The sequence below is a fragment of the Schistosoma mansoni genome, chromosome W (genome assembly GCF_000237925.1).
Source record: "Schistosoma mansoni strain Puerto Rico chromosome W, complete genome".
NCBI lineage: Eukaryota > Metazoa > Platyhelminthes > Trematoda > Strigeidida > Schistosomatidae > Schistosoma > Schistosoma mansoni.
The window spans coordinates 41,453,069-41,478,504 of record NC_031502.1 but is presented as its reverse complement, the minus strand read 5'-3'; the positions used below and the strand labels follow the sequence as shown (position 1 = coordinate 41,478,504).

Genomic DNA, 25,436 nt, shown 5'->3' with positions numbered 1-25,436 from the left:
TTCCAAATAGTTTGATCGTGACGATATTTACCTTTTAGTGTAATAATAATAACAATAAATTATTTTGGTATATTTTGATTTGTCCTGTTACTCTTAATAATGTAGATCATTTCTTTTTATTTACCTTGATATAGTGTTGTCCATATACCGAATTCAAAGAAAAACTCAAAAAAATATTTATTAAACAAAATACTACATATGATGATGTTGAAAATGATAAACATGAAATTTCAAGGACCAGCTGTAATCCACCGATTGAAAATATCTCAAATGGGCTGAACCATTAAAAAATGGGTAAAATTGACCAACTACACATTGAATTACTTTTGTTTTTTTATAGAAACTTTCAACTTTCAGATATTACTTAAAGACATATACACATATATATCTGTGTATATGTATATATACTTCTTTATGAGCAGTATTTGTATATAGGCGAACGCTCATGGTTTAATTTGTGTTTGATGCCTTTCATTTCTCTTCATTATTTTATCTGTTGATCATATATATTAAATTCATTTCCTTGAATCTATGTCATTCATAAATAGAACTGCTGTAATGTTCATGGTAAAATCGATGAAACATTTCTAGTAGAATATTATTAGTGAAAATAATAATGATAATAGTAATAGTATGATTTAAACTAATTAGTATTTATTAATTTTCATATTGTTGTCATATGATATAAAACTAATAGGTTCAGATGAGTAGTTTAGTTGCTGACATTAAACATAATGGTATATGATATCATAAAATAATGAAAATGATTAAAAATTGGTTAGGCAATAATTTGTCTTAACAATGATAGTTGAAAAATTCATTTTGAGTATTTATTTATTGCAATGCTATGAATGCCAAGATTTTGTTGAAAGAATTACGTAGACAGAGTCTCGTGTTTCTTGAAGTATTTGAACTTGCATCACCTACTGTCGTGATCTGGGATGATTGCATTTAGTTACGTTCTAACTTTTAGTACGATTCAATAAACAGTTTATTCAGTTGGAATAAACAATCTTATACCAACATATATCGACTGATAACATTTTCTTATTGGTAACCTTCTAACGTTTAACTATAAATACAAGTCGCTTTTGCGTTAAATTATAGATGCACTGAAAACCTTATCAATATACTGCCGTTAGCACAAAATCACATTGACTGATCTTCAGATATCAAATTATATCATCTGAATTAAATTAGATTTTTATCAATGAAAGAAGCTGTGTATATGTTTCTCTGATAAGTCTAATAAATAAGTATTCGTAATTAATTCTAATTACTCAGGAAGCATCATCACAATTAATTATATTACATGGGCTCAAACCTACTATACAAATTGTACACTCACAGAGAAACAACTTTTTAGTCACTCCTCAAACTTGTGAGATATGTCACTTATTGATGTGTTAGTTAAGAACAGAGTTGATAGTAAATCTAATATTCAAAAGTTCTCGTAAAATATTATTTGGTATCGGAAGAATAGAAACAATCTAAGCGTTAAAATTAAGTCATTTGTAAACCATTATACTTGTGAATACGGGCAAGTTAATAAAACTTAACTATTTACTCTCACTGAAGTGTTCATACCTATTCTTCCCAGTAAATATTCAATTTTAAGTCACATAATTTATTCTCCGAACGTTAGGATATATCAGTCCCATACCCCTCTAACCATACGCACAATATGTGCAAATAGACTTGTCTTTTCTGTATTTCCATTGTTAAAATCATACTTGGAAGTTCACATGTATCAGGTTCGATTGAGCACCCATGAAGATATATTCAAATAGACTGACAGTTTGAGTAGGACTATTATACTCAGTGAACCATTTTCTCCTTTTGAGTTCATTATAAAATGTCATTAACCTGGAGGATGGTATTTGGACATAATTTTCCTAACCTCAAATAATCGAAATTGTTTCCACAGAGGATTCCCCGAAACTTAATTTGTCAGAAATCATCTAAATAGTGAATTGGCAAACGGAACTCGTAGGACAAGATATTTGTTTGATATTTTTGTTAAGATAAGAGGCCGACAGTCATCAATGTCAGAGAAATTTAGTACAGTCGTCTTCGAGTTTAGTAGACAGACTTTCTCAGTTAAGTGGAACTCAATGTATATTCACCTTTAGTAAAGATTAGTATGACACAAGTTTTAAATCTCTACAATACACTTGTGTTTAAGCTATTAGATAAAGTGAACAGCACTTAAACACAACGCCTTATAACTAATAAGAGATCTATAAATAGATGTTCATTTAGCTGAAACAACTTTTATACTGACAATCATTTCGGTGTCAGTTGATAAGGACGGTAAACAAAAGAAATTCAAATAAAAGAAACTATATTTTCTATGGATAATTTTGTAATGTCAAGGAAAGTGAGAAAGCTTAAATTAAATTGATAGGGATCTTTTACATAAGCAAAATTGTTTTAAGATGGGGGATGAAAACAACAAAAAGCGACTTGGCAATGAAAGGTTTATCTATAATTTTAAGTGAGTTAATACTCTCACAGATATTCAACCACGTAATACTTGTCATTTCAACTATGGACATGATGACTGTCAGCGATGATTAATTATCAATTTATATGATCTTTAAGGTCGGTTAATCCAAAACTGAACAGATTAGTTTAAAATATATTACAATACTTACTCTTATTGTTATGTATCTAATTTGATATTGTTTCATGGGAAGGCTGATTTGAAAGTTAATCAGATTAAACATTTTCCCCTTCAAATTGATTCATCATTCCCATGTACAAATGAAACAGACTATTCAGCCAAAACACGTACCACACAAATTACGAAAAAATGTAAAATTCAGGTGTATTTATGTAAGAAGACTCAATCAGTGAAAAAAAGTGAATCACTAGTGAACAATGTTGTAGTATTATTTGTAGTATTTAATTTGGATTAATTTTAATTTGGTTATTTATTCTCTGAAGAAGTGACTTACACTGAGTCACGAAACACTGAAAAATCTAATTTTTATACTCATTGGGATATTGCAAATAAATTTTCTTATTTATACCAATCTTCCTAATGCTCAATTTATTCGAAATTATCAGAAGGGGGTTTTGTGGAGATTTTAGTAATTTTAAATAGTTGAGATCACGAATAAATTGAAGCTAGACCACCATGGAAAACCTGGAAGCACTGGACAGCCGTTTCGTTCTATTATGGGACTCTTCAGCAGTGCGCATCCACGATCCCACCTCGCGAGATTCGAACCCAGAACCTATCAGTCACGCGCACGAGCGTTTAACCTCTAGACCACTCAGCCGGCCGGCATCCAACGGTGTTAATGTCTAACTTCAACCAATCCAATGTCAGTTATTAATTATTAGGATTGAATTACATAATTACGTATAATCACTTCGTTTTTTAAATAATAGTATTGTGATATACTTACATCTACACGTAAGCTAGTTCGATATGTCAAGCCAAAATATTCAGTTTCTTGTAAATCTAATTGTTTGCAAACTTTTTCAAATAAATGAATTCCATGAGCATTTTTCTAAAAAAAGAAAAACATAAGAATAAAAATAAATTGAAGGAATAATGAAATTTGATATGATTGATTATAAGTATTTACTAAAATATGCTATTTCTTAATATCAATGTTACAGTAGTATATTACATAATGCAAGTTGAAAATTGATTATGACGGAGATTTGTGAAACGTGATCCGTGTTGAGGTAGAGTTTTTAACCATGAATTCATAGAAGTTAGAAAACGATTGACCGTGCTCAATTACTTACTTACGCCTGTTACCCCTCGTCGAGGACCATAGGCCGCTCACCAGCATTCTCCATCCAACTCTGTCTTGAGCCTTCTTTTCCAGTTCTTTCCAGTTGCTATTCATCCTTTTCATATTTGTTTCTATTTCCCGGCGTAGTGTGTTCTTTGGCCTTCCTCTTTTCCGCTTCCCTTCCGGATTACAAGTTAGGGATTGCCTTGTAATACACATTGGTGATTTCCTTAATGTATGTCCGATCCAATTCCAACGTCTTTTCCTAATTTCCTCTTCAGCTGCAAGCTGGTTTGTCCTCTCCCATAAAACGCTGTTGCTGATAGTATCCGGCCAATGGATGTTGAGTATTTTTGCGTTGACAACTATTTATAAATACTTGTACCTTCCTGATGATGGTCGTAGAAGTTCTCCACGTTTCACCTCCATACAATAGGACTGTCTTGACGTTCGTATTGAAGATTCTGACCTTGAAATTAGTTGAGAGTTGTTTTGAGTTCCATATGTTCTTCAGTTGTAGAAATGCTGCCTTTGCTTTGCTAATCCTCGCCTTTACATCTTCATACGATCCTCCTTGTTCATCAATGATGCTTCCCAGGTACTTGAATGTTTCCACATCTTTCCAAGTTTCTCCATCAAGTGTGATTGTGTTGGCGTTGTATTTGAGAATCTTTCTTTTTCCTTTGTGTATGTTGATGCCTATTGATGCAGAGGCTGCAGCTTCATTTGCTGTCCTCATCTGTATTAGTTCGTGTGTATGTGATAGGAGGGCTAGGTCATCTGCGAAGTCCAAATCATCTAATTGATTTTGAGAAGTCCATTGTATTCCGTACTTCCCGTCAGATGTCGAATTCTTCATAATCCAGTCAATCACTAGAAGGAAGAGGAATGGGGAGAGTATACAGCCTTGTCTGACTCCGGTCCTTACTGGAAATGCGTCTGTCAGCTGTCCTCCATGCACCGCTTTGCACTGTGGTCAATCGTATGAGTTTTGGATAATGTTGACAATCTTGTCAGGAATTCCATAGTGTCGAAGAAGTTTTCATAATGTTCTCCTGTCCACGCTGTCAAACGCCTTCTCATAGTCAATGAAGTTGACGTATATTGATGAGTTCCACTCAACTGATTGTTCAACGATGATCCGTATTGTCGCAATCTGGTCTGTACACGACCTATCCTTACGGAATCCAGCCTGTTGACCCCGAAGTTCGGCGTCTACTGCGTCTTTCATCCGATTCAGCAGCACTCTGTTGAAGACTTTTCCTGGCACTGATAACAAACTGATGCCTCTGTAGTTTTCACATTTGCTCAGATCTCCTTTCTTTGGTATCTTGATGAGATATCCTTCTTTCCAGTCCATTGGCACTTGTTCCTCTTCCCAAATCTTCTTGAATAGAAGGTGAAGCATGTTTGTAGTTATTTCAATGTCTGATTCCAGTGCTTCTGCTGGTATATTGTCAGGTCCTGCCGCCTTCCCACTTTTGATTTGCCTGATGGCCATCTTGACTTCTTCGATCGTTGGTGGAGTGACATCTATAGGAACGTCAGTGTGTGCTGCTTCGATATTCGGTGGATTCAATGGGGCTGGTCTATTCAGCAGTTCCTCGAAGTATTCTACCCATCTTTTCCTCTGTTCTCGAATCTCAGTGATTGTCTTTCCTTCTTTGTCCTTGACTGGTCTCTCTGGTTTGCTATATCTTCCTGCCGATTTCTTCGTTGTATCATATAGTTGTCTCATATTCCCTTCTCTTGCAGCTTATTCCGCCGTCGTTGCTAGTTCTCCCATGTATTTCTGCTTGTCGGCTTTAATGCTTTTCTTCACTTCCCTGTTTGCTTCTGCGTAGTCTGCTTGTGCTTTGACTTTCTCTGCTCGTGTTCGGCTGTTGTTAATTGCTAGTTTCTTGTTCTTCCTTTCTTGAATTTTGTCCAGGGTTCCCATAGAGATCCATTTCTTGTGATGATGCTTCTTAGGACCAAGAACCTCCTGACACGTTGAAGTTAGTGCTTCTTTTATCCCTTTCCAGTTGTCCTCCATCGTAGTTTCTTGTTCTTTCAGTAGATCCTGTAGAGCTTGGAACCTGTTGTCGTGAGTTATCTTGAATTCATTGAGCTTGTCAATATCTCGAAGGAAGGCTGTATTGAACCTTTGTAGTGCTGTTTGTCCAGTTGTCCAGTGTTTCTTTAGCTTCAGTCTCATCTCGATCTCCCACATTGTCCGGACATTCCATGTACCTATAAAAACTGTCGCTCTGGTTGTTAGAAGGTGCATCGGCCTCATGACTTCCAAAGGAACTCGGCTTTCATCATGAGACGTCATAATTATTCCTTCTACTCCCAGGGCAGAGCCGGCGACCATACCACGTTGAAAGCACCGGTTCTCGTCCTGCTGCTCCCAGGGCAGAGTTTAAATGGTTTGAATAATTTTTTCTGGTTAGCGTTTTTTTAGCGAGTTGGTTTTCTACGGGATGGGGTAGCTAACCACATGCCCAACCCTCCTCCTTTACCCAGGCTTGGGACCGGCAGTAGCCTCCGGAGGCGCTACAGGCGGAGTTGTGCTCAATACCAGTCACATAAGTTAATACATCAGTCATAATCCTGTTATAATAAGTAAATCAATTGAATGCCAAGTCGGAACTAATTAATAAACAATTTTTAAGAGAACCTTTTCTCAATGTATCATTGTACTGAATGAGAACACGGGTGGGGACAATCAAATGTATTTAAGCATAAATTACAAACTATCTCACTTAAATCTGATAACCATACAATAAACAGTTAATTTGCAAAATAACAATCAATTGTCTCAATATTCACTGCTCCTTCTGTAAGCATCATTCCATCTTCTCTGATTTAATTGTTCATGCATTTTCATACCGTTCCTGTTCTTTCCTTATCGATCTTCTGCCAAAATAAATTCTAATCCTGACCCTCACCATATACTACTTATGTGGATATAAGTAACCCACACCACATCATAACCATTATCATATATCACTGGTGAAGATATAGATAAGTAATTAAAGTAGAAGAATGTCATCCATCAGATTTCAAGGTAGCGCTCCATTGAACTCGTGACAACCACAAAATTATTTTCATTTCAAGATAGATATTCATGATTGAAGATTCAAATATGAGGATTAAAGAAACAATCTGTAATATGTCATTTTCAAAAGTTCATCTATATTTAATGAAAACTACAAACTTTACAATAAATAAACTAATCTCATATAAACATTTATCTATCAACTACAACTGTTTACTTTTAAAGTATAAAAATAAAACTTAAATTATTTATATACGTAGTCCAAATTGAATACTTGTATTAATCAATTATGTTTTGTTATTTTAAAAATGTTTACTAATATCGAAATTGCAATCAAAACTACTAAATTTAAATTCACTTAGTATTGTTTGTTTGAATCTCCCCATTGATGTTTAGGACCGCAAATGGTCAGTCTTTAACTGGCATATGTGCATGCTGTGCGTATTGCCTCGATATAGCCTTAATTCACAGGTATTACAAGCAAAGATGGATAGTAGCTAGCAGTGGAATCCAAAACGCGCGTTTCGTCCTATCAGGACTCAGTAGCTGAGTGGATAACGTGATGGTGTTTGAAGCGAAAGGTACTAAGTTCCAGTCCCAGAGTGAACATCAACTCTGAGATGCAGGTACATCCAGCTGACTAGTCCCAAATAGGACGAAACGCGCGTGCTGGATTCCACTACTAGTCACTATCCATCTTTGCTTACTAATAAATTTGCTTAGTATTATCATAACAAAATAATTTTGATTGATTAGATAATGAACTAATGAGTGTGAAATTTAGAAACATCAGTCCTTAATCAATAAAATTATGTTATAAAATTACGATTTGTAATATATATATATATATATATATATATATATATATATTAAAACAATAATGCAGAACACCAGAATTCATGTCATTTTTGTTATTATAAAGTACGTGTTGTAACGTGTTTATTTGTAAAACTGTATACTACTATACTAACTAACTATAAAGTAATTTTATGTTGATTAAGTAGATAAGTTTTTGGAAGCTTTTACATATTTTCAAGGTTAAAAACTATCGGATAATAATTGATTTATTATAAAATTACTAATAACTACATAATATGACAAAGATAAATTGCAATCAATAATTACGTGAAAGATAATTTAACAGTTACTAAGGCAACAAATGTTACCTATCCATATGGATTAATACAAACACATATGATCAATTCAAATCACTCATCGAGCACAAAGTAGTATGTTCAACTTTGAATTATACATTAATTTTATGAAAATCAATGATACTACCTGAACCAAGTTGAGAAGAACAGGATTTGAGCCTAATACTAGATGATTAAAAGTTTACTGGTTTAGTTACTATATTACCATTTCAAATATTAAAAAAGTAATTTTACACGGAAAAACATCAATTTCTTGGTTGACTAATGGGATTATAACATACAAGAAGAGAGACGAAATCATCTTGATACGGATGAAACAAAGACTGATATAAGCAGAGAGTAATATTAAACAAAATGATTAATTTCAATGCACCCAATGTGTGTTGTTCATAGAAAATCATATTAGTAAAAGATGAAAAATAATGTTGTACACATTATCAGAAATTGATTTTTCAGAGTTCTATCTGATGGTATATAAAAACATAATAGATGTATGATACATAGTATACTGTTTTGATAGAAGAGAAAAAATAATTCCAGTTGTTATAACATTTAAACTCATCAAAATACCAAAAATCTTCACAAATCTTTTGAGTAAAAAAAAAATAAAGAATTACTTCCAAATTTGCCACTCCTTACAACTTGAAACTGAGCATCCAAATCATAAGATGAGAATATAATTTAGGAAAATATAAATAGATTAAAACCTATCAATAAGCAAAGTGGGACAATAAATCAATCAATAATATTGATTAAAGAGAAGTTTAATTTTTGCTACCACTGAGATGTATCTGACCCGATGTCGTATTTATTAATATATTGAAATAATCTTCAATTTATAACTAATCGATGAATGATTGTTTTTAGTTTACTACAACTAAAGGATTTAGAATATTTTGTGACATACAGATAAATCAGACATGTTAACCTACTGACTTAAAAATAGGAAATACGTAATGACAAAAAAATTTTTTTCAATTACATATGTTTTTCTTCTCTAAATCCTTTCTCTTTTCCGTTGTGCAATATGCTTTAACTAAAAAAAGGGTGTGATTAAATAAAAAGAAAACTTTAAATATAGTGTAAGGAAATAGATTATATCAATTTGACCTTTTTAGGTATGGATGAATAATAATGAGCATATTTGGATAATGTAAATATTTCTGACCTATTTTAATTATTCATCTGAGTTATAAATAGTCGGTATATACATATATATTACATGAATGCACAAACAATAAGCATTTGATCAGAAAAACTACATCTGTATAATTAAAAAGTGATCTATATCATAAATAGAAATCAATTGAGAAGACATAGAAAATCTGGATACCATCGAATAGTTATATTGTTCTAGTTGGAGATAACTTATTTGTACTCAGTCACACAAAATGGAACCCAGCCCTAAATATCACAGCGAAAAATAATTGTATTCAGACCCTGGGTTCCTACCCATTAGTTTATATTATTAATATGAATTAATTTCCAGAATAGAGTGCAGATGGTCTCTACATAGTTGACTTATCACAAATAACTTTTTAGAAACTAACATGGAATTCTGAAGGGAAAAGGAAAAGAGGAAGACCAAGGAACATATTGCGCCGGGAATTGGAAGCAGACACCAAAAGAATGAATAGTAAATAAAAAACAACTGGAAAAGATTGCTTAGGACGGAGGTGTTGAGCGAATCCTGGTGAGCGGCCTGTGATCCTCCATCACGGGTAACAAGGTTGAGTGAATGAGTAAAAGTCACGAACAAATCACATCGTTGACTTCATTTTAAAGGCACTTTTGAATATAAGTACTTTCAAGCATTGCATTTCCAGAAAGGTAGTTTTACTCGGCAGTTCTGAAGAGTTAATCATCCCAAAGGTATTTGGTTGATAACTAGAAATCAGTCCAGTTCTATTTCACAATAAGAACTCTACTTCTTATCGGGATCTAGATCACAGTCCATAAGTTTCTAGTTAGACGCATAATCGTTTAAATAGGTTGTTTGTGGCATATTTCTTAGCTACCACCAAGTTAAACGAGTGAGATGTGAAACGCTTTCTTTCTAAATGTCGTTTTTAAACATATCTTTAAAAAATATCTCCAATCTTATTGATGATTACCTTCAAAATAAGAAGTTTCTTACAATTTTTATTTTCGGTTACATCAAATTAATGAATTAATCAACAAACATCTCATCAAACCGTGCAGCACATACACTTAACTTCCTGTTGTTAATTATACCACCCCAAACCATATGAGCATAGTGTCACACCTAATAAAAGTCAGTTTTCCATAGAACTTTTAACCATATTACCCACTGTATAAATGAAAAACACCATTAATGAATTATGAGCATAAGGAGAGACATCGTCTAACATGGCGACCACCTGCACCAAACCAACGATGGACTCAAATAGACCATATTGTCATCAGTCATCGTTGGAGAGGCTCAATAGAAGATTGTCGCTCGTATTGGAATACTTGTTTAGACTCTGATCACGCTTTAATACGAGCGCGCATTTGTCTGCGCCTCAATGGACGCAGGAAAAGTACACTAAGAAGACCCATTAGGATTGAACTGGAGGACGAGAAAGCCAAATGCGAATTCCAGAAACAACTGAGTTCACATCTAGGCAGTTCTGTAAACGAGACTGACCCAGATGCTGCTTGGAAAGATATACGAACAGCTGTGGAAACAGCAGTCACATCTATTAGTAATTTAAACCATAGGGCTCCAAAAAACCAATGGATTTCTTCTAAGTCTATTTCACTGATGGATTCGCGTAAACTCATCCCATCAGGCTCTGAACATGACGAAGAGCGTAAACAAATTAGATCTAGGTTAACTAAAAGTCTAAGGAACGATCGTGGGCAGTGGTGGGCAACGAAAGCAAAAGAGATGGAAAAGGCAGCGGCTGTAGGCAACACCAGGCAACTCTTCAGACTAATAAAAGAAACTGGAATTAAGAAGTCAAGTGTAAGTGAGACAATCTCCGAAAAAGACGGAACCCTTATCTGCTCTCAACCCAAACGTTTAGAACGATGGGCGGAACACTTTAAGGAACAGTTTAGCTGGCCTTCAGCTACTGCACAACTACCCACTATTCCCAGAAAACCTGAATGGAACATTGAAGTAGGCCCCCCGACCCTACTTGAAGTTCAAAAGGCTATAGGTAATCTGAAACGAGGAAGAGCAGCTGGACCAGATGGATTGGCTCCAGAGGTCTTTAAATATGGTGGTCCAATTTTAGCGATTAGGCTGACTAATATTCTAGCTAAAATCTGGGAGCTGGACGTAATCCCATCCGACTGGTCACAATCACTGATTGTCCCAATATATAAGAAGGGGCCAAAATCATCCTGCGATAACCATAGAGGGATTAGTCTGACTAACATAGTATCTAAAATACTAGCCTCAATAATTATCGGGCGCCTAACTAAGACTCGTGAACTGCAAACACGAGAAAATCAGGCTGGCTTCAGACCTGGTCGTGGCTGTATCGACCACATATTCACCATTCGTCAAGTTTTAGAGCACAGACATGCTTATCGGCGTCCGACAATGATAGTTTTTCTTGACTTGAAAGCAGCATTTGACTCTGTAGACCGAGAGGTTCTGTGGCAGTGTCTGTCATTGAAAGGTGTACCTGAGAAGTACATAAACCTTGTGAAGGCTCTTTACTCGAACACCACCAGTCGAGTGAGAGCTTATGGCGAACTGTCATATGATTTGACAACCTCAAGTGGTGTCCGTCAAGGCTGTCCACTATCCCCATTTTTGTTTAACTTCATTATAGACCTGTTGCTGGAAATAACACTCTCGTCGACTGAATTTTCAGGAATTGATCTTCTACCAGGAGGTTCACTTGTCGACTTAGAATACGCAGATGACATAGTCCTGTTTGGTGAAGACGCTGACAAAATGCAGAGTCTTCTGTTGGAACTCAGTAATAATGCCAGGATGTTTGGGATGCGTTTCTCCCCATCCAAATGTAAATTGTTACTCCAGGACTGGTCTGCGTCAACACCTGAACTAAGGATAGGGAGTGAAGTAGTCGAACGCGTGGACAACTTCACTTATCTTGGAAGTCTGATCAGCCCTAATGGGTTGGTGTCTGACGAAATCTCATCACGGATTCAAAAACCTCGTTTGGCTTTTGCCAACTTACGTCACCTATGGCAAAGACGAGATATCCGTCTATCAATTAAGGGACGAGTATACTGCGCATCAGTTCATTCTGTTTTACTTTACGGCTGTGAAACATGGCCATTAGGAGTAGAAGATGCTCGAAAGTTACTAGTATTTGACCACAGATGCCTTAGAAATATTGCTCGCATCTGCTGGGATCACCGCGTAAGTAATAGTGAGGTTAGACGCAGGGTATTAAGGAATGATGGTAAATCAGTTGGTGAGGTGATGAATTTTCATCGACTGAGATGGTTGGGCCACGTGTTACGTATGCCTGAACACCGATTACCACGACGCGCAATGTTGACCAGTGTAGGGGATGGTTGGAAGAGAGTTAGGGGTGGCCAAACCAAAACATGGCATCAGTGCTTGAAGTCACTAACTTCTAGTCTGAGCCATGTTGGCAGATGCAGACTACTTGGTTGGGGTCCGCGTGACTATCGTAATAAGTGGTTGGAGACTCTGGGTGACATGGCTCAGAATCGATCACAATGGCGTAGGTGTATACACTCTTTATCTTCCCTTAAACCTTGAGATTAAAATTGCTTCATAACTTTTTTCCTTCCTATACTATATCCTTATATACAACCTTTCTTTATATACTACCACCACTAAATTAATTACTTCTATGAATCCGGTGTTCATCTTGTTGTGCTAACGAGGTATGGCAACTTGGACCGATGCATATATGTGCCTGGTCCTACGTTGTCGCTGACTGACTGAATGAATGAATTATGAAAATCATTAATAATCATTAAAGAATTGAATTAACTACATTGGCCAGATATGATAGTTGAAAGTATTCCCGCAACAATGAAGGAATTTCAAATGATATTCTGGCTTTTTGTACATCACTTAATTCACAATTTAAAACTATGAGGTTTTTTGATCAATTCAATTATTATGAACATTGTAATGCCGTATATGAACGTTAATCAAGATTTGGATCAATCGTTTGATAGAAATTGGGCTTCAACTATATGGATAACAATAAACTGAAAAGTTGTATTTGAGTAATCTCCGTGACTGAAATTTAAATTATCCATCAAGCTAATCCAAGATTCTTCAGAGGGAACATAATCAAAAGCAAGCTTTTACATTTAACGTTTTGCATAATTCTTATTGATATTCCTAAAATAACGAAACGATATTCTTCATCTCAATAACCAGAAGAGGTTCACTAGTTAAGTTTTAAAATATATTTGACAAATCAGTCTCACTATAACTACTTTTATTATCTAAGTTATCTGGTAATTTCAACTCAGTATAATTCGTTTCTTCTGGTCAAATATAAAGTCACATTAACTAAACATAATCAAGCGATTACGTAAGTATTATTATTATTCAATTTATATGTTTGTAACTAAGCCATAAAACAAAAAATTGCTTAAGGTTAATGACTTGTATTTTTATAATCCGACTAATTATTTAATAAGATCAATAAAGATGATGAACAATGTGCACACAACTCAATAATTCATATTTAACCCAATCTGAATCAGCTATTTAAAGTTAATAGGTTTTGTTAATAACATCTTAACTTGGCTCAATCTCATTTTTTGTTTAATGTTGATGCGGGTTATAAAACAAGAGATACATAGTTTGATAACAATGTGGGCATGTATATTCTAAATATTCTCAACGTATATACTTTTTATTTAACAAATTAAATGCAGGTCTATAAATGTATCAATGTTCAATCTGTACGTACATATTTAAGTGTATATGCATATGTCTAATGTGTTAGTATTTATAAAGAATAAAATGTATCGAATGAAGTGTGCCTTATAATAAATGGCTGATAATTATGAAATTAGATAGACAGACGGATTAGTTAGAATAACTAATAGGCACAGAAAAAATAGCAAAATATCTTAAAAATTAGTGTTTGAGTAATTGTTTATAGAAACAAGAAATTTCTGATTGTAAATACAAAACTCATTTATTTAAAGTATTGTGGTATATTGATTTTTACGTGCTACGTGTTTTGAGTCTAGGATATTGGAGAAAAAGAACTTGGGGTTTCTTAAATAGGTAGTTAGCGGAGTCTCTGCAGGAGTATGTAAATATGGATTTTTTTAATTGAAATACTGATTAAGATCAATAATCAGTTATATGAAGCTATCTGTTCGTCATTACGATTAGTAGTGTAACGGATAAGATGGAATCATAGTTAGTCTGTAAGTGAAATCGATAAACTGTTATTGTAAAAATGAATCAAAACATATCGTTAAGCTAGTTAGTAAACAACATAGAAAGCCGTACATCGATTCAAGTTGCCACATCACAACAAAATAAGGAGAACGAATTAACAAGATGAGGACTATAGAAATCGAAGTGACAGTAACAACTGTAATAAAACATGGGATACAGAAAGTATTGGTTTATGACGTAAATGAGGAACATAAAATAATCCTTAAACAAAACGTTCACCGGAGTGAGGATTACAAATATCTTTGCATTACTGAAACCTTTTATGAGCCATTCCATCGGAAGTCTTTAACTTATCCCAAAAACTCTAACCGAGAATTCTGAATCATTGCACGTGATTTGGAACAACCTTAAAGGACTTCATGAACTGATGATATACCTTGGAATACCTCCCGTTAATCTTCTTTAGACCTACTTCTATGGTACACAGCATGTGATATGTGAGGTGGCTGTGCTTGTATTACGGGTATCCCCGTCGACTCAGTTAATGAAAATCCACTGGATGACCGATTGATTTACTACATCTGATTCGTGTCTTATTCATGATAGTTATCTAATTCAGCAGGCAGTGTCAACATTTGTAGACAATACTTTGAAGATATCCATGATAAAGTACTGTCAGTGTTCACAGGTCTCCTCCTGACATGAGTCATATTGCAAAAGTGAAGAAAAATTAAACTAAAACTGTTATTGCAGTATATCTACTATTTGATGGTCAGATAGTCACATCTTGTTCAAATTTCAGATGATGTAGGTATGCAAATCACAAACGAACGTTTTGAATTCACGCCAAAATCTGACTAACCAGAAGTCCTAGTGAGACTGACAAGATATGCGAATTGATTAAGATGTCTAACTAATTTATTCTCATCAGTTAAATTAGGTGATAAGCACTGACCAGTGTTGGAAAAACATTCTACATTTAGAGGATAGTATGAACATTTCAAACATTTTTGTAACATCTGTGATTAGAATAATCTGAAATTTGACAGCAACTTGACTAAACAGAACTATTTAACCAAAACACTAAAAGTCAGAAAGATAAATTCCCTTGGTATTGCTTGTTTGAATCTTCTCACTGACATTTAGGACTGCAATTGATCATTCTCTTATTGGCATATTAACATACTGTGCGTACTGATTCCATATAGCCTTAATTCACAAGCATTATAGGCAAAAATAGACAGTGGCTAGCAGTGGAATCCACGACGCGCGTTTCGTCCTATTTGGGACTCGTCAGCTGGATGTATCTGTAACTCAGAGTTGATGTTCGCTCTGGGAATCGAACCTAGTACCCTCGCTTCAAGCGCCATCGCGTTATCCACTCAGCTGCCAAGTCCTGATAGCCACTTGCTTGTGCAATGGGGTGAAGTTTAAATTCACTTAGTATTGTTTGTTTGAATCGTCCTATCTTTGCTTACAGTCAGAAAGATAGTCTTCGGTTAGTAGATCGATACTCAAAGAGTTACATACAAAAGCATACGAATGAAAATATTATGTGAAAATGTGAAGATTTAGTAGTTCTGTAAAATTTATGAATGTGTTTGTTAGTTTGCTATGTATCTTTATCCATCTAAATTTATTAGTGAATCTGAATTTCATTTACATTGAGGTCGAATAACTGAATACCCTTAATTACTCAGCTGACTCAGTAATCATAAATACTTTCTATCTGATTGGTGGAATAATTTCAATATGAATATCATTAAATTATTAAACCGATTTCAATATATAATATAATTTATAACGAAACAGATCCCAAATAGAACTGGTGATTGTAATCTAATTAATAGCTTCATTTAACAATATAACAATATATTCGTTAGCTAACAAATTTCTTTGTGAGCTAGACTTTTAATTTGAATAATTTCTCATACAGGAAAAGAGAATCTTTCCAACAAGAGCAGTTTAAAACACAATTATATTTTGTCATGTCTAAATTGCTTCTCCATGTTTGAGATACTGTGAGTCAAGATGTATAACTAGGTTTGAAATTTCTAAAACATAAATGCTGCTTTGCAAGTGTTGTCGTATCTCACTACTGTAAGTAGTATATAGTTGTAATAAAACAGTTCTTACGAGTAAATCTATGGATGAACATCAATCGTATTGCAAATGATGATAGTGATATTACTCAAATACTTAAATTCAAGTTCCTACCTAGAAATTGAGTCAATAATTCATTAGGCCTCAGATACAACTTACACACTGAACTTTTTCAGAAGGGGTTTTTGTGGATATTTCAGTATTTTCATAGTTGAAATCATGAGTCGATTGAAGCTAGACCACCATGGAAAACCTGGAAGCACTAGACGGCCGTTTCGTTCTATTATGGGACTCCTCAGCAGTGCACATCCATGATCCCTCACGCGCGAGATTCGAACCCAGTACCTACCAGCTTCTCGCCGGAGCACAACCGATAGACCACTGAGCCGGCATCCAACGGTGTTAATGCCTAACTTCAACTGATCCACAAAGTTGAGCAACCGTTCACTAGTTGTCTTCAGTGAGTTGATATCTCTACAATAGACTTGGTTGAACTCCACTGGTCACTGCTTCCCACTAGAACGCTGAACTTTTGTTGACTATGTAAAAAATTTACCTTAACAATTATAAAATCTGCAATTCACCAGTCATTAAAACAGATCTACTTTTCTGAAGGATGTCATACATATGATAGGTGAAACCTATAAAATTAAATGTGAAGTTTTTTATAGGTATGATATGATGATTTTCACATGTTAATCATTACTATTTATTCTATTTTGTTTAAAAATCGTAAAAAAAAGAAAATATGAGATCAGAATGAGAGTTTGTTTTTAAAAAATTTGAAAAGTTTGTCAAATGCTCCCGGTTTTTAAGAAAATTTGATTAGTACTAGTTAAACCGATGACATGTGAATTTACTTTGATTAAACATTTTTTTCGTTTAGTCAATTACATGTAATTGAATGAAATATTAAATTCAACTTAGTATTGTTTGTTTGCATCTTCCAATTGATGTTTAGGACTCCAACTGATCAGTCTCTTATTGGCATATGTGCATACTGTGCGTATTGCTTCGATATAGCCTAAATTCACAAGCATGGTAAGCAAAGATGGACTCATTGGCCGAGTGGATAACGCGATGGCGTTTGAAGCGAAAGGTACTGGGTTCGATTCCCACAATGAACATCAACTCTGACACGCAGGTACATCCGGCTGACGGGTCCTGAATGGGATGAAACACGCGTCCTGGATTCCACTGCTAGTCACTATCCATCTTTGCTTACCATGAATGAAATATTATTTTGAAGATTACCCATTTTATGCAGAGTAAAATTTCTCGAATAATTCAAACTTTTGGTGGAGTTAATCACTTAGTGGAATACAATAACATCTCAGAAATCAATATTCAGTAGATTGAAAACCAGTTACTGACCAGATTTTATACTTTCTGAGTAATCTAGGAGTGAAAAATAATCTCTTTGTTCTGGTTAGAACTTATTAGTCTTGGGTCTAAATTTTGCTGTTTAGTTTCGTTGTAAATTTAAAAGATCCTTATTCACACTAAACATTAAAATTTTATGAGATTATTAAACAGGAAATAATTTATTAATAAGATATGGCTATATTTCTGTTACTGATCTACCATTAAATAACCTGCAACGAATTATCCTTGCTTTAACAGTTTACAAAAACCAAGCTAAAATACTATTATGGTGTGTGCTATTGATGTTGACAGATATAAGTAGTGTGTATCATCAATCGGAAGTGAAATTCCTGGCGTCAGAAAGTTAAGAAGATCGGAGAAAAGAGAACGAGAACAGATAATGAATGGTGTGGAAACGAAAGAACAATGAAGTCTGGGACGATTGATTGACATTTTGCAAATGAAGCATTTACTGTATGGTACTCAAGTTTTACTGAGAGATTCTGTAATTTTGTATTCAAATACATTCGTTTGTCCCCACTTATGTTCTCGTTCACTACACTATGATAATCGTTTAGGTAATGACTGTCATAGCTCAATAACCTAAGAATCTAATGTAATTTCCAAACAATATACTCAGTCATTTAGGATTTTGGGTGTCGTAACTGTGTTAAAAGATGAATTCCAAAGGTTAAAATTTTCAACCATACGAAGCTTAGCTATGGAACTTAGCGTGAGTTTAAACCAGTTTGGAAGAACTGTCTCCCAGCTGATAAACTAAAAACTTTTTAGAACATTAACAACTTTTGGCTTACGCGATTTAAAAGAAGGCTTTTCGTCAATATTGTAATAAACCAGGTCTATATCTTTTAATTACTTTAAGTAGAAACAAACAATTTACACTTTACAATACCACTATGAAGAAAAATTTGAAGAAATTTACATCGGCAACTTCACTATGATAAAAATATAGATGGCGATAGTAAACATTTTTAATGATCATCATTAACTCATTAAATTGGAGGATAAAATAGAACAGGCTGTTTAAAACCCTTGTGAATCTAAGTAGATGGTCTTCAGTAAGAAAATATCCGTTCGATATTCATATAGATTGGAGATATTCTTTGGAAATCTTACATTGATAACAGTACAGTACCACCACTCAAGAAAGACTCAGAGTTTATTAGTCGTTGGTATGAAAACCTGAAAGATACCTTTATATCATCTAGAATTAGCCTGACTAATACAAATTCGGTGTTCTAGCGCTTCATATAGACGTCAAACAATTTGTAATTTGGAGATTTATCTATAAACATATATAAATACATGGAGACGGAATTCATATAATAAAAACAAAATGAATGAAAAACTAGATGGTAGAAAGAATGACACAAAGACAGACAGTAATACTGAAGACAAGAAATCGTGTAGAAACAAGGAAAGGAGGGAAGAGATTTAAAGTAGTAAAATAGCAATAACGACATCAACAACATAAAAGATATAGAAGGAAATGCGGTTTACTACAATTGAATAAGATGATTTTAGGACAGTGAAAATTTATTAAGCTATTCATGTCGACCCGCCCAAAATGAACACTAGTCAATGTTGATCAACTTTATGATTGCATCATATTTTAAGTAAGAAAGAGACATGATCAAAGGACAGAATAGAATTTTGGATAGGACAATTTTGAAATGAATAAGAAAGGGAATACATTACTGATTACCAATAATATTAGTTTTTACGATAAGTAATGATAATGAAAATAATAAAACATGTAAACTATATTTATCTGCTTATCATTCTACATGAGTTCAATATGTAACCAATAAATATCCATGATGAAGTTGTGGGTCATATTGATAATTATCATCTTAAATGTGACTGCTGACATATTAAAAAATAATAATAATTAATGCATAATGCATACATATTAGTTATTCTGATTATCTTATACATGCACTTCCCAAAATATTTGTTATTTTATGGAGCTGATCTCGAAATAAACACAATTTAAGTACCTAAAGTGTACCAGAAGGGCATTTTAAGAAAGTTGTACATTGTAGTAAATTCTGTCTGATTCCTGTAATACATTTGGTTGAATAAAAATTATTTATTACAAAGCACTATGAATAAGCTCATATACATTGGCGTTTGACCAAATTCTCAGTTGTTTGAAGTCTTGGTATAGATTCTGCATTTATTGTACTGAATCTAAACAAACTACTACGGACAATATCAAAAAGAAATATAGACAAGATTTAAACCACAAAAAGGCATAATTTATGTGCTAAATTGGTCAGTCAGTCAGTTACAACATGGAACCTGATACACATGTACATCGGTTCAAGTAGCCATACCTCATTGCCACAGAAAGATGAGGTTATGAGGCCAAATCGCAGAATAGTAGATGTAGTAACAGTATAAGTAGTAATAGGAAAGATTAAGGATCGAAGACAAGACTCGAAAAGAAAATAATGATTGGCAAAATAAAAACAAAAATAGTTATGAGGAATTTAGAACCTTAAAATTTAGAGAAAGACATGGAATGGATGCACCTGCGTCAATGCAAACGATTTTGAGCCACGTCATTCAAAGTCTAGCCACTGGTTACGACAATCACGCGGACTTTAAATAGGTAGTCTGTACCTACTAATATGGTTAAGTCGAATTGTCAGTGACTTCATGGAATGATTCCACTTTTCAGTTTAGCTGCCCTTAGCTTTCTTCTAGCCTGCTCCTAAACCAAAAAAACATCGCCCGTCGAGGTAGGCGGTGGCTGGGCATACTTAGCACATATCCCAACCAGCTCAGTTAATGAGGCTTGACTACCTCATCAATCGAATTACCATCCTTATCTAGAACCCTATTCCTAACCAAGGCATTGCCTACTCCGTGGTGCCACAATACATGTGCAATGTTCTGAAGACACCTGTGATCTAATACCAGTAACTTACAAATATCCTCTATTCCTAATGTCCATGTTTCACATTCACAAAGTAGGATGGAACGAACAATTGCACAGTAACTCGTCGTTTGATCGGTAGACAGATATATCATCCACGCCACAAGTGACGCAAGTTGTCAAAGGCCAATCAAGTCTTCTGAATATGTCCAGACTTCGTCATACCAGACCATCAGCACTCATGAGACTCCTGGTGCAACAGGGCATGTCCTGCTTTTAAACCTAACCCTTCACCTGCACTGACAAGGCTGCGAGAAGTAGCACGAAGTAAATCATTCACGTTCTTAGTGTTGACAACGTGACGTCAGATGAATGATCATACTTGGGTCCTGTATACGCATTTCGGAGACACAGAATGTATCGACGGCGCGAAATTCTAGAGACCTAGCTAAGGAATCCTGTTTTTCTATCTGACACAAGGTTCGAACACTAAGGGTTTCAACGTGTAGTTTAGAGAGTGATTTCAGGAGATCAGGGATAACATTTTGTGAACTTAGATCATTAGCATTAGTGGTGTGTGGTGATAAAGACAAATGAGAAGGGTTAAACGTGGTATGTACAATATGGGCAGTTGTCACTTTCCGGCTACCCACACAGTGTAAGAATATTTCTTATTGAGGAACCTGAAAAGAAGCTGAATTAGTGGTGGTCTTAGCGACCAGGAAGCGTGATTGCAGAGCCCAAGGGACAAATGATTGAGGCTGGACGCGCACGAACATTTTGTGGGAAGTTTTGATGTGTCAGCTCCGCACTTTAAAAGGCCTTACTACCAGAAACGGAAATCCGTGGGGGTAAGGCGAGGTGTGACATTCTTAGGGTCAGACTTTCCTAACCATTTCCTTTCGCTGTGAGAAAGCAGCACCGTCGAGGATGTTGGTTACCCGAGGGAAACACCATGCAACCGTCACAACCCTCTACAATCGGCAGTACGACCTTGCCCTCGGACCTTAAGTCGCTGCTTTTAGTCTTAATGTTCTCCAACCGACCTCCCTGGCATAATAGGACCAAAAGGAATGTGCGTCCCAGCCGATATAGTCCGATTGAGCCATCAGGATAGGCAGGCCCGACCACCACCACAAGGCGACAGCTACGGTCGGAATGCACTAAACTAACCAAGTATACAACCAGAGTTTAGTAGATAAGTTCAATTAGAAATAATGTATTGACTTCTGTCTGCCCGGACAAGTTAGACTGTTCAAGATTCCAAACGTTTCGGCAGAACGCAAGAATAAAACTAATTAAAAGAATTCATTAGTAAGGTAAGGTACAAAGGTATACAAGAAATACACAACAGTATTGCTTCTGTAACCACCTTCTTAAATATATAGAATGACCACTTTTTAACAACGCCAGATCAGAAGTCAGTCAAACGACTTAAAATGTACTGTATATGGTTTTATAAATATCAGATCAATAACACTCTTCTCTTGCTATTGTCCATTCAGTTATTGCCTAAGAGATATGACAAATATTATAATTATCATACTCATAGGTTCACTAACCGATGTTTATTCTTCTACTAACAACAAGCTTCATTATTTCTAACAATCTGATCTTATTATTTTTGTCCTCTGAAAAATTATCGGATTTAATCATTGTAAATTTACAAAAGTTATCTATTAGTTTAAGATTTTAATGAAAGAATCAGATGAGTCAGTAAGATATATCTGTCAAAAGCGAAATAATAATCTGGTTTTTTTCCCAGTTTAACTCAACTTTGAATAAAATTACGCAGTTATACACACATTAGATAAACAAGTTTACTAGACATAACTTTGAATAGTTTTACGTTTATTAGAATTTCTGAGCAATTTTGTTCATCAGTCATTCAGTTATTAACAATAACTACGTATTCGTAACAGACAATATCCAAGACAATCATTTAAAACAATCAGTTCCTTTGATAAATTTCGATAATGCAATGAGGAGAGTTACGTAATATATTTACGCAATACTTTCCGAACAATCTGATCACACATATACTTGTTAAGACATTTCTATATGAAAATTAAAAGGTCAACTAGACAGGTTAAAGGTAAGCCGTAAAAAAGAAACTAAAATATAAAGTACACAAAAACAATGTGATAACCACTCTGGATAATAAATCAGTATTACCAGGGTAGGTTAAGAATAAGAACAAATTGTTTTTGAACACATAAATGGGGTTGCAATTTCTGTATGGCCAAGGCTTCAATAAACCTTACTATATGTATTTGAAGGCTTTTGTTCAACACTAGAAATGCTGACTTGATGTCAACCTTAGAGAACCAGTCTCAACTAAATGTTTCGCAATGGAGGAAGATGTCTGTCTATCCTGTGATCTTATCTGATCATTGGAATTCATTTGTTTCTACAACCATTTGGGCATGTGTTCGGCCACCCTTAATTGCAGATCACGATTGCTCCTACCTATGTACGCGTTACCGCACATATGTGTAAATCGATAGACACAATGAGATGTGACACAATCGCTTACGTGATGTTTGGGTTTTTGGTGAAACGTAGATCTTGTCTTTTCAATAATGACAATTTGGGCTGCATAAAATGTCCTGTTGATGGCTAATTTAAGTCTCCGTTTCAACATGAGACTATTTGAGTCTCCCCTAAATGGTAACATAAAGTAAACTCTCTTTTTCGGTGCCAGAAGCGTCATAGGTCTAATCATATTGCAACCCTTCCAGCGGTTTATGAACTTCAATGAATAACCGTTATTCATTAACGTATCAGTTAAGAGTTTCATCTCTACTTCAATAGTATCTCTAGTACAAATACGATTGATTCTGTTGAGTAAGCCCTTTATTGATCCACGTTTGTAATGAATCGGGCAGCGACTATGGAAATTAAGATATTGCTCTGTCCATGTCGGCTTTCTATATACAGAACGTTGGATGGAACCATCATCTCTCCTACTAATCAGTATGTCTAGAAAAGGAAGTTGGTTGTTCTTCTCTTCTTAGCATGTAAGAGAAATATGCTTTTGACTTATTTCGATTTCTTTTGACAAGCGGTTCACATCTTCACATCCACTGGTTTATTATCCAGAGTGGTTATCACATTGTTTTTGTGTACTTTACTTATTTAATTTCTTTGTTACGGCCTGACCTGTCTAGTTGACCTTTTAATTTTCATATAGAAATGTCTTAACAAGTATATGTGTGATCAGATTGTTCGGAAAGTAATGCGTAAATATATTATGTAACTCTGATAAACTTCGTCTCCTCATTGCATTATTCGAAAAAACGAAAATTATGTTCGTACTGCTGTACGGTTTTGTTGAAGATAACAATAATCGGTGAGTCGACGATTTCTATCCGATTTCTACACCATCAGAAAATAAATAGAAATCGTAGGTAAAGAGCAAACATTCAGGATTCGAACAGTTTAATAATTATATTTGGAATATATCACCAGTAAACAATTTTCAAAGAAAGTAAATATCTGGTTTCTGTGTCATGCACTAGATTTCAAGTTATCATTTGGTAGTGGTTGTTAGAACATCAGACTAATTCAATTAGCTGTAACACGAAAATCTAATGTCACATAATATTTCAGAAAACTAACAGTACAAGAAACATTGAATAATATTGCTTCAAGGAAGCATTACTCTAATCACAAATTATAGTTTGATTTCTGATAATATAAAGCTTTAAAAGAATCATACTTATTAGACCAATCAGGTTTCAAACAGACAATCTCTAATTTTTCGTATTATGGATTTGTCAACTGTATAAATATGAAAATTACAATCCACTGATAGGACTTTGATACTAAATTGATAAAAATCGAAACTCTTCCTGGTATTTATAAGTTTCAAAACACATATTATGTAGAAACTAATGGTTTCTAATCTTCAAATATCGTACCTGCTTAAGTAAGAAATAATTCATCACACTAACGAGTGAATACGTTTATTCAAAATAAACATGTATTTTTCTCCAAATGATCTTTTAGACTGACTGTAAATAATTCATTACGTGACAAATATTCAAATGGATATCTGTAAAACATTGTTAAAGATCAGTACATAATAGATGGAATGTGGCTGGCAGTGGGATCCAGGACGCGCGTTTCGTCTTATTTAAGATATGTCGGCTGGATGTACCTGCATCCCAGAGCTGATATTCACTCCTAAAACCAGACCCACTATAGTTCTCTTCAGACGTCACTGTGTTATCTACTTAACTACTGAGTCCACATAGTTATTCACCTGTGAAACAGCTATGAGTTTGAATTCAATTTCAAATGTTTTGGATTATCCCGTTGTTGATATTTTGACTGAACTTCGACCAGTATTAGTTAGCATATACTCATCCTATGAGGATTTCCTTGATAAAGTCGTTATGGTGCGGGTACATTCAGATGACAAGTCCAAAATATGATAAAATGCGCATCCTGGATTCCACTGCTAGCCACATTCTATCTATTAAACACTAAATCGTCGTAGCTACATCGACACAATGCACATAGGACATACTACATATGCCAACTAAGACTGACCAAATTTCAGTCAAAATATCAACGACAGGATAAACCAATCCATTTCAAAATGAATTAAAGTAGGTTGGATAGAAGTTAATACCTATCATGAATAATAATACCATATACAAACACAAATACACATTGACTAATGAATAAACCCCAAAACAATTAAGCACATATCAGAAGGGGTTTGGGGGAGATTTCAGTATATTTCATAGTGGAAATCAGGAGTCAA

General features: G+C 34.6%; 1 protein-coding gene and 1 non-coding gene across 2 annotated transcripts in view; one reads left to right on the top strand and one right to left on the bottom strand.

Annotated features, from left to right (window-relative positions):
• Window positions 1–25,436, bottom strand: part of Smp_194810 (Band 4.1-like protein) — a gene marked incomplete at both ends in the record, with an annotated part of 49,848 nt that overhangs the window by 20,777 nt on the left and 3,635 nt on the right. The window contains one exon of the mRNA XM_018789728.1: window positions 3,417–3,521. Coding sequence (XP_018655142.1) covers window positions 3,417–3,521 — 105 coding nt within the window. The remainder of the gene's footprint in view (window positions 1–3,416; window positions 3,522–25,436) is intronic.
• Window positions 17,448–17,519, top strand: Smp_tRNA_01370_Pseudo_TTG.1.1. The gene has a single exon. It is a non-coding gene (tRNA).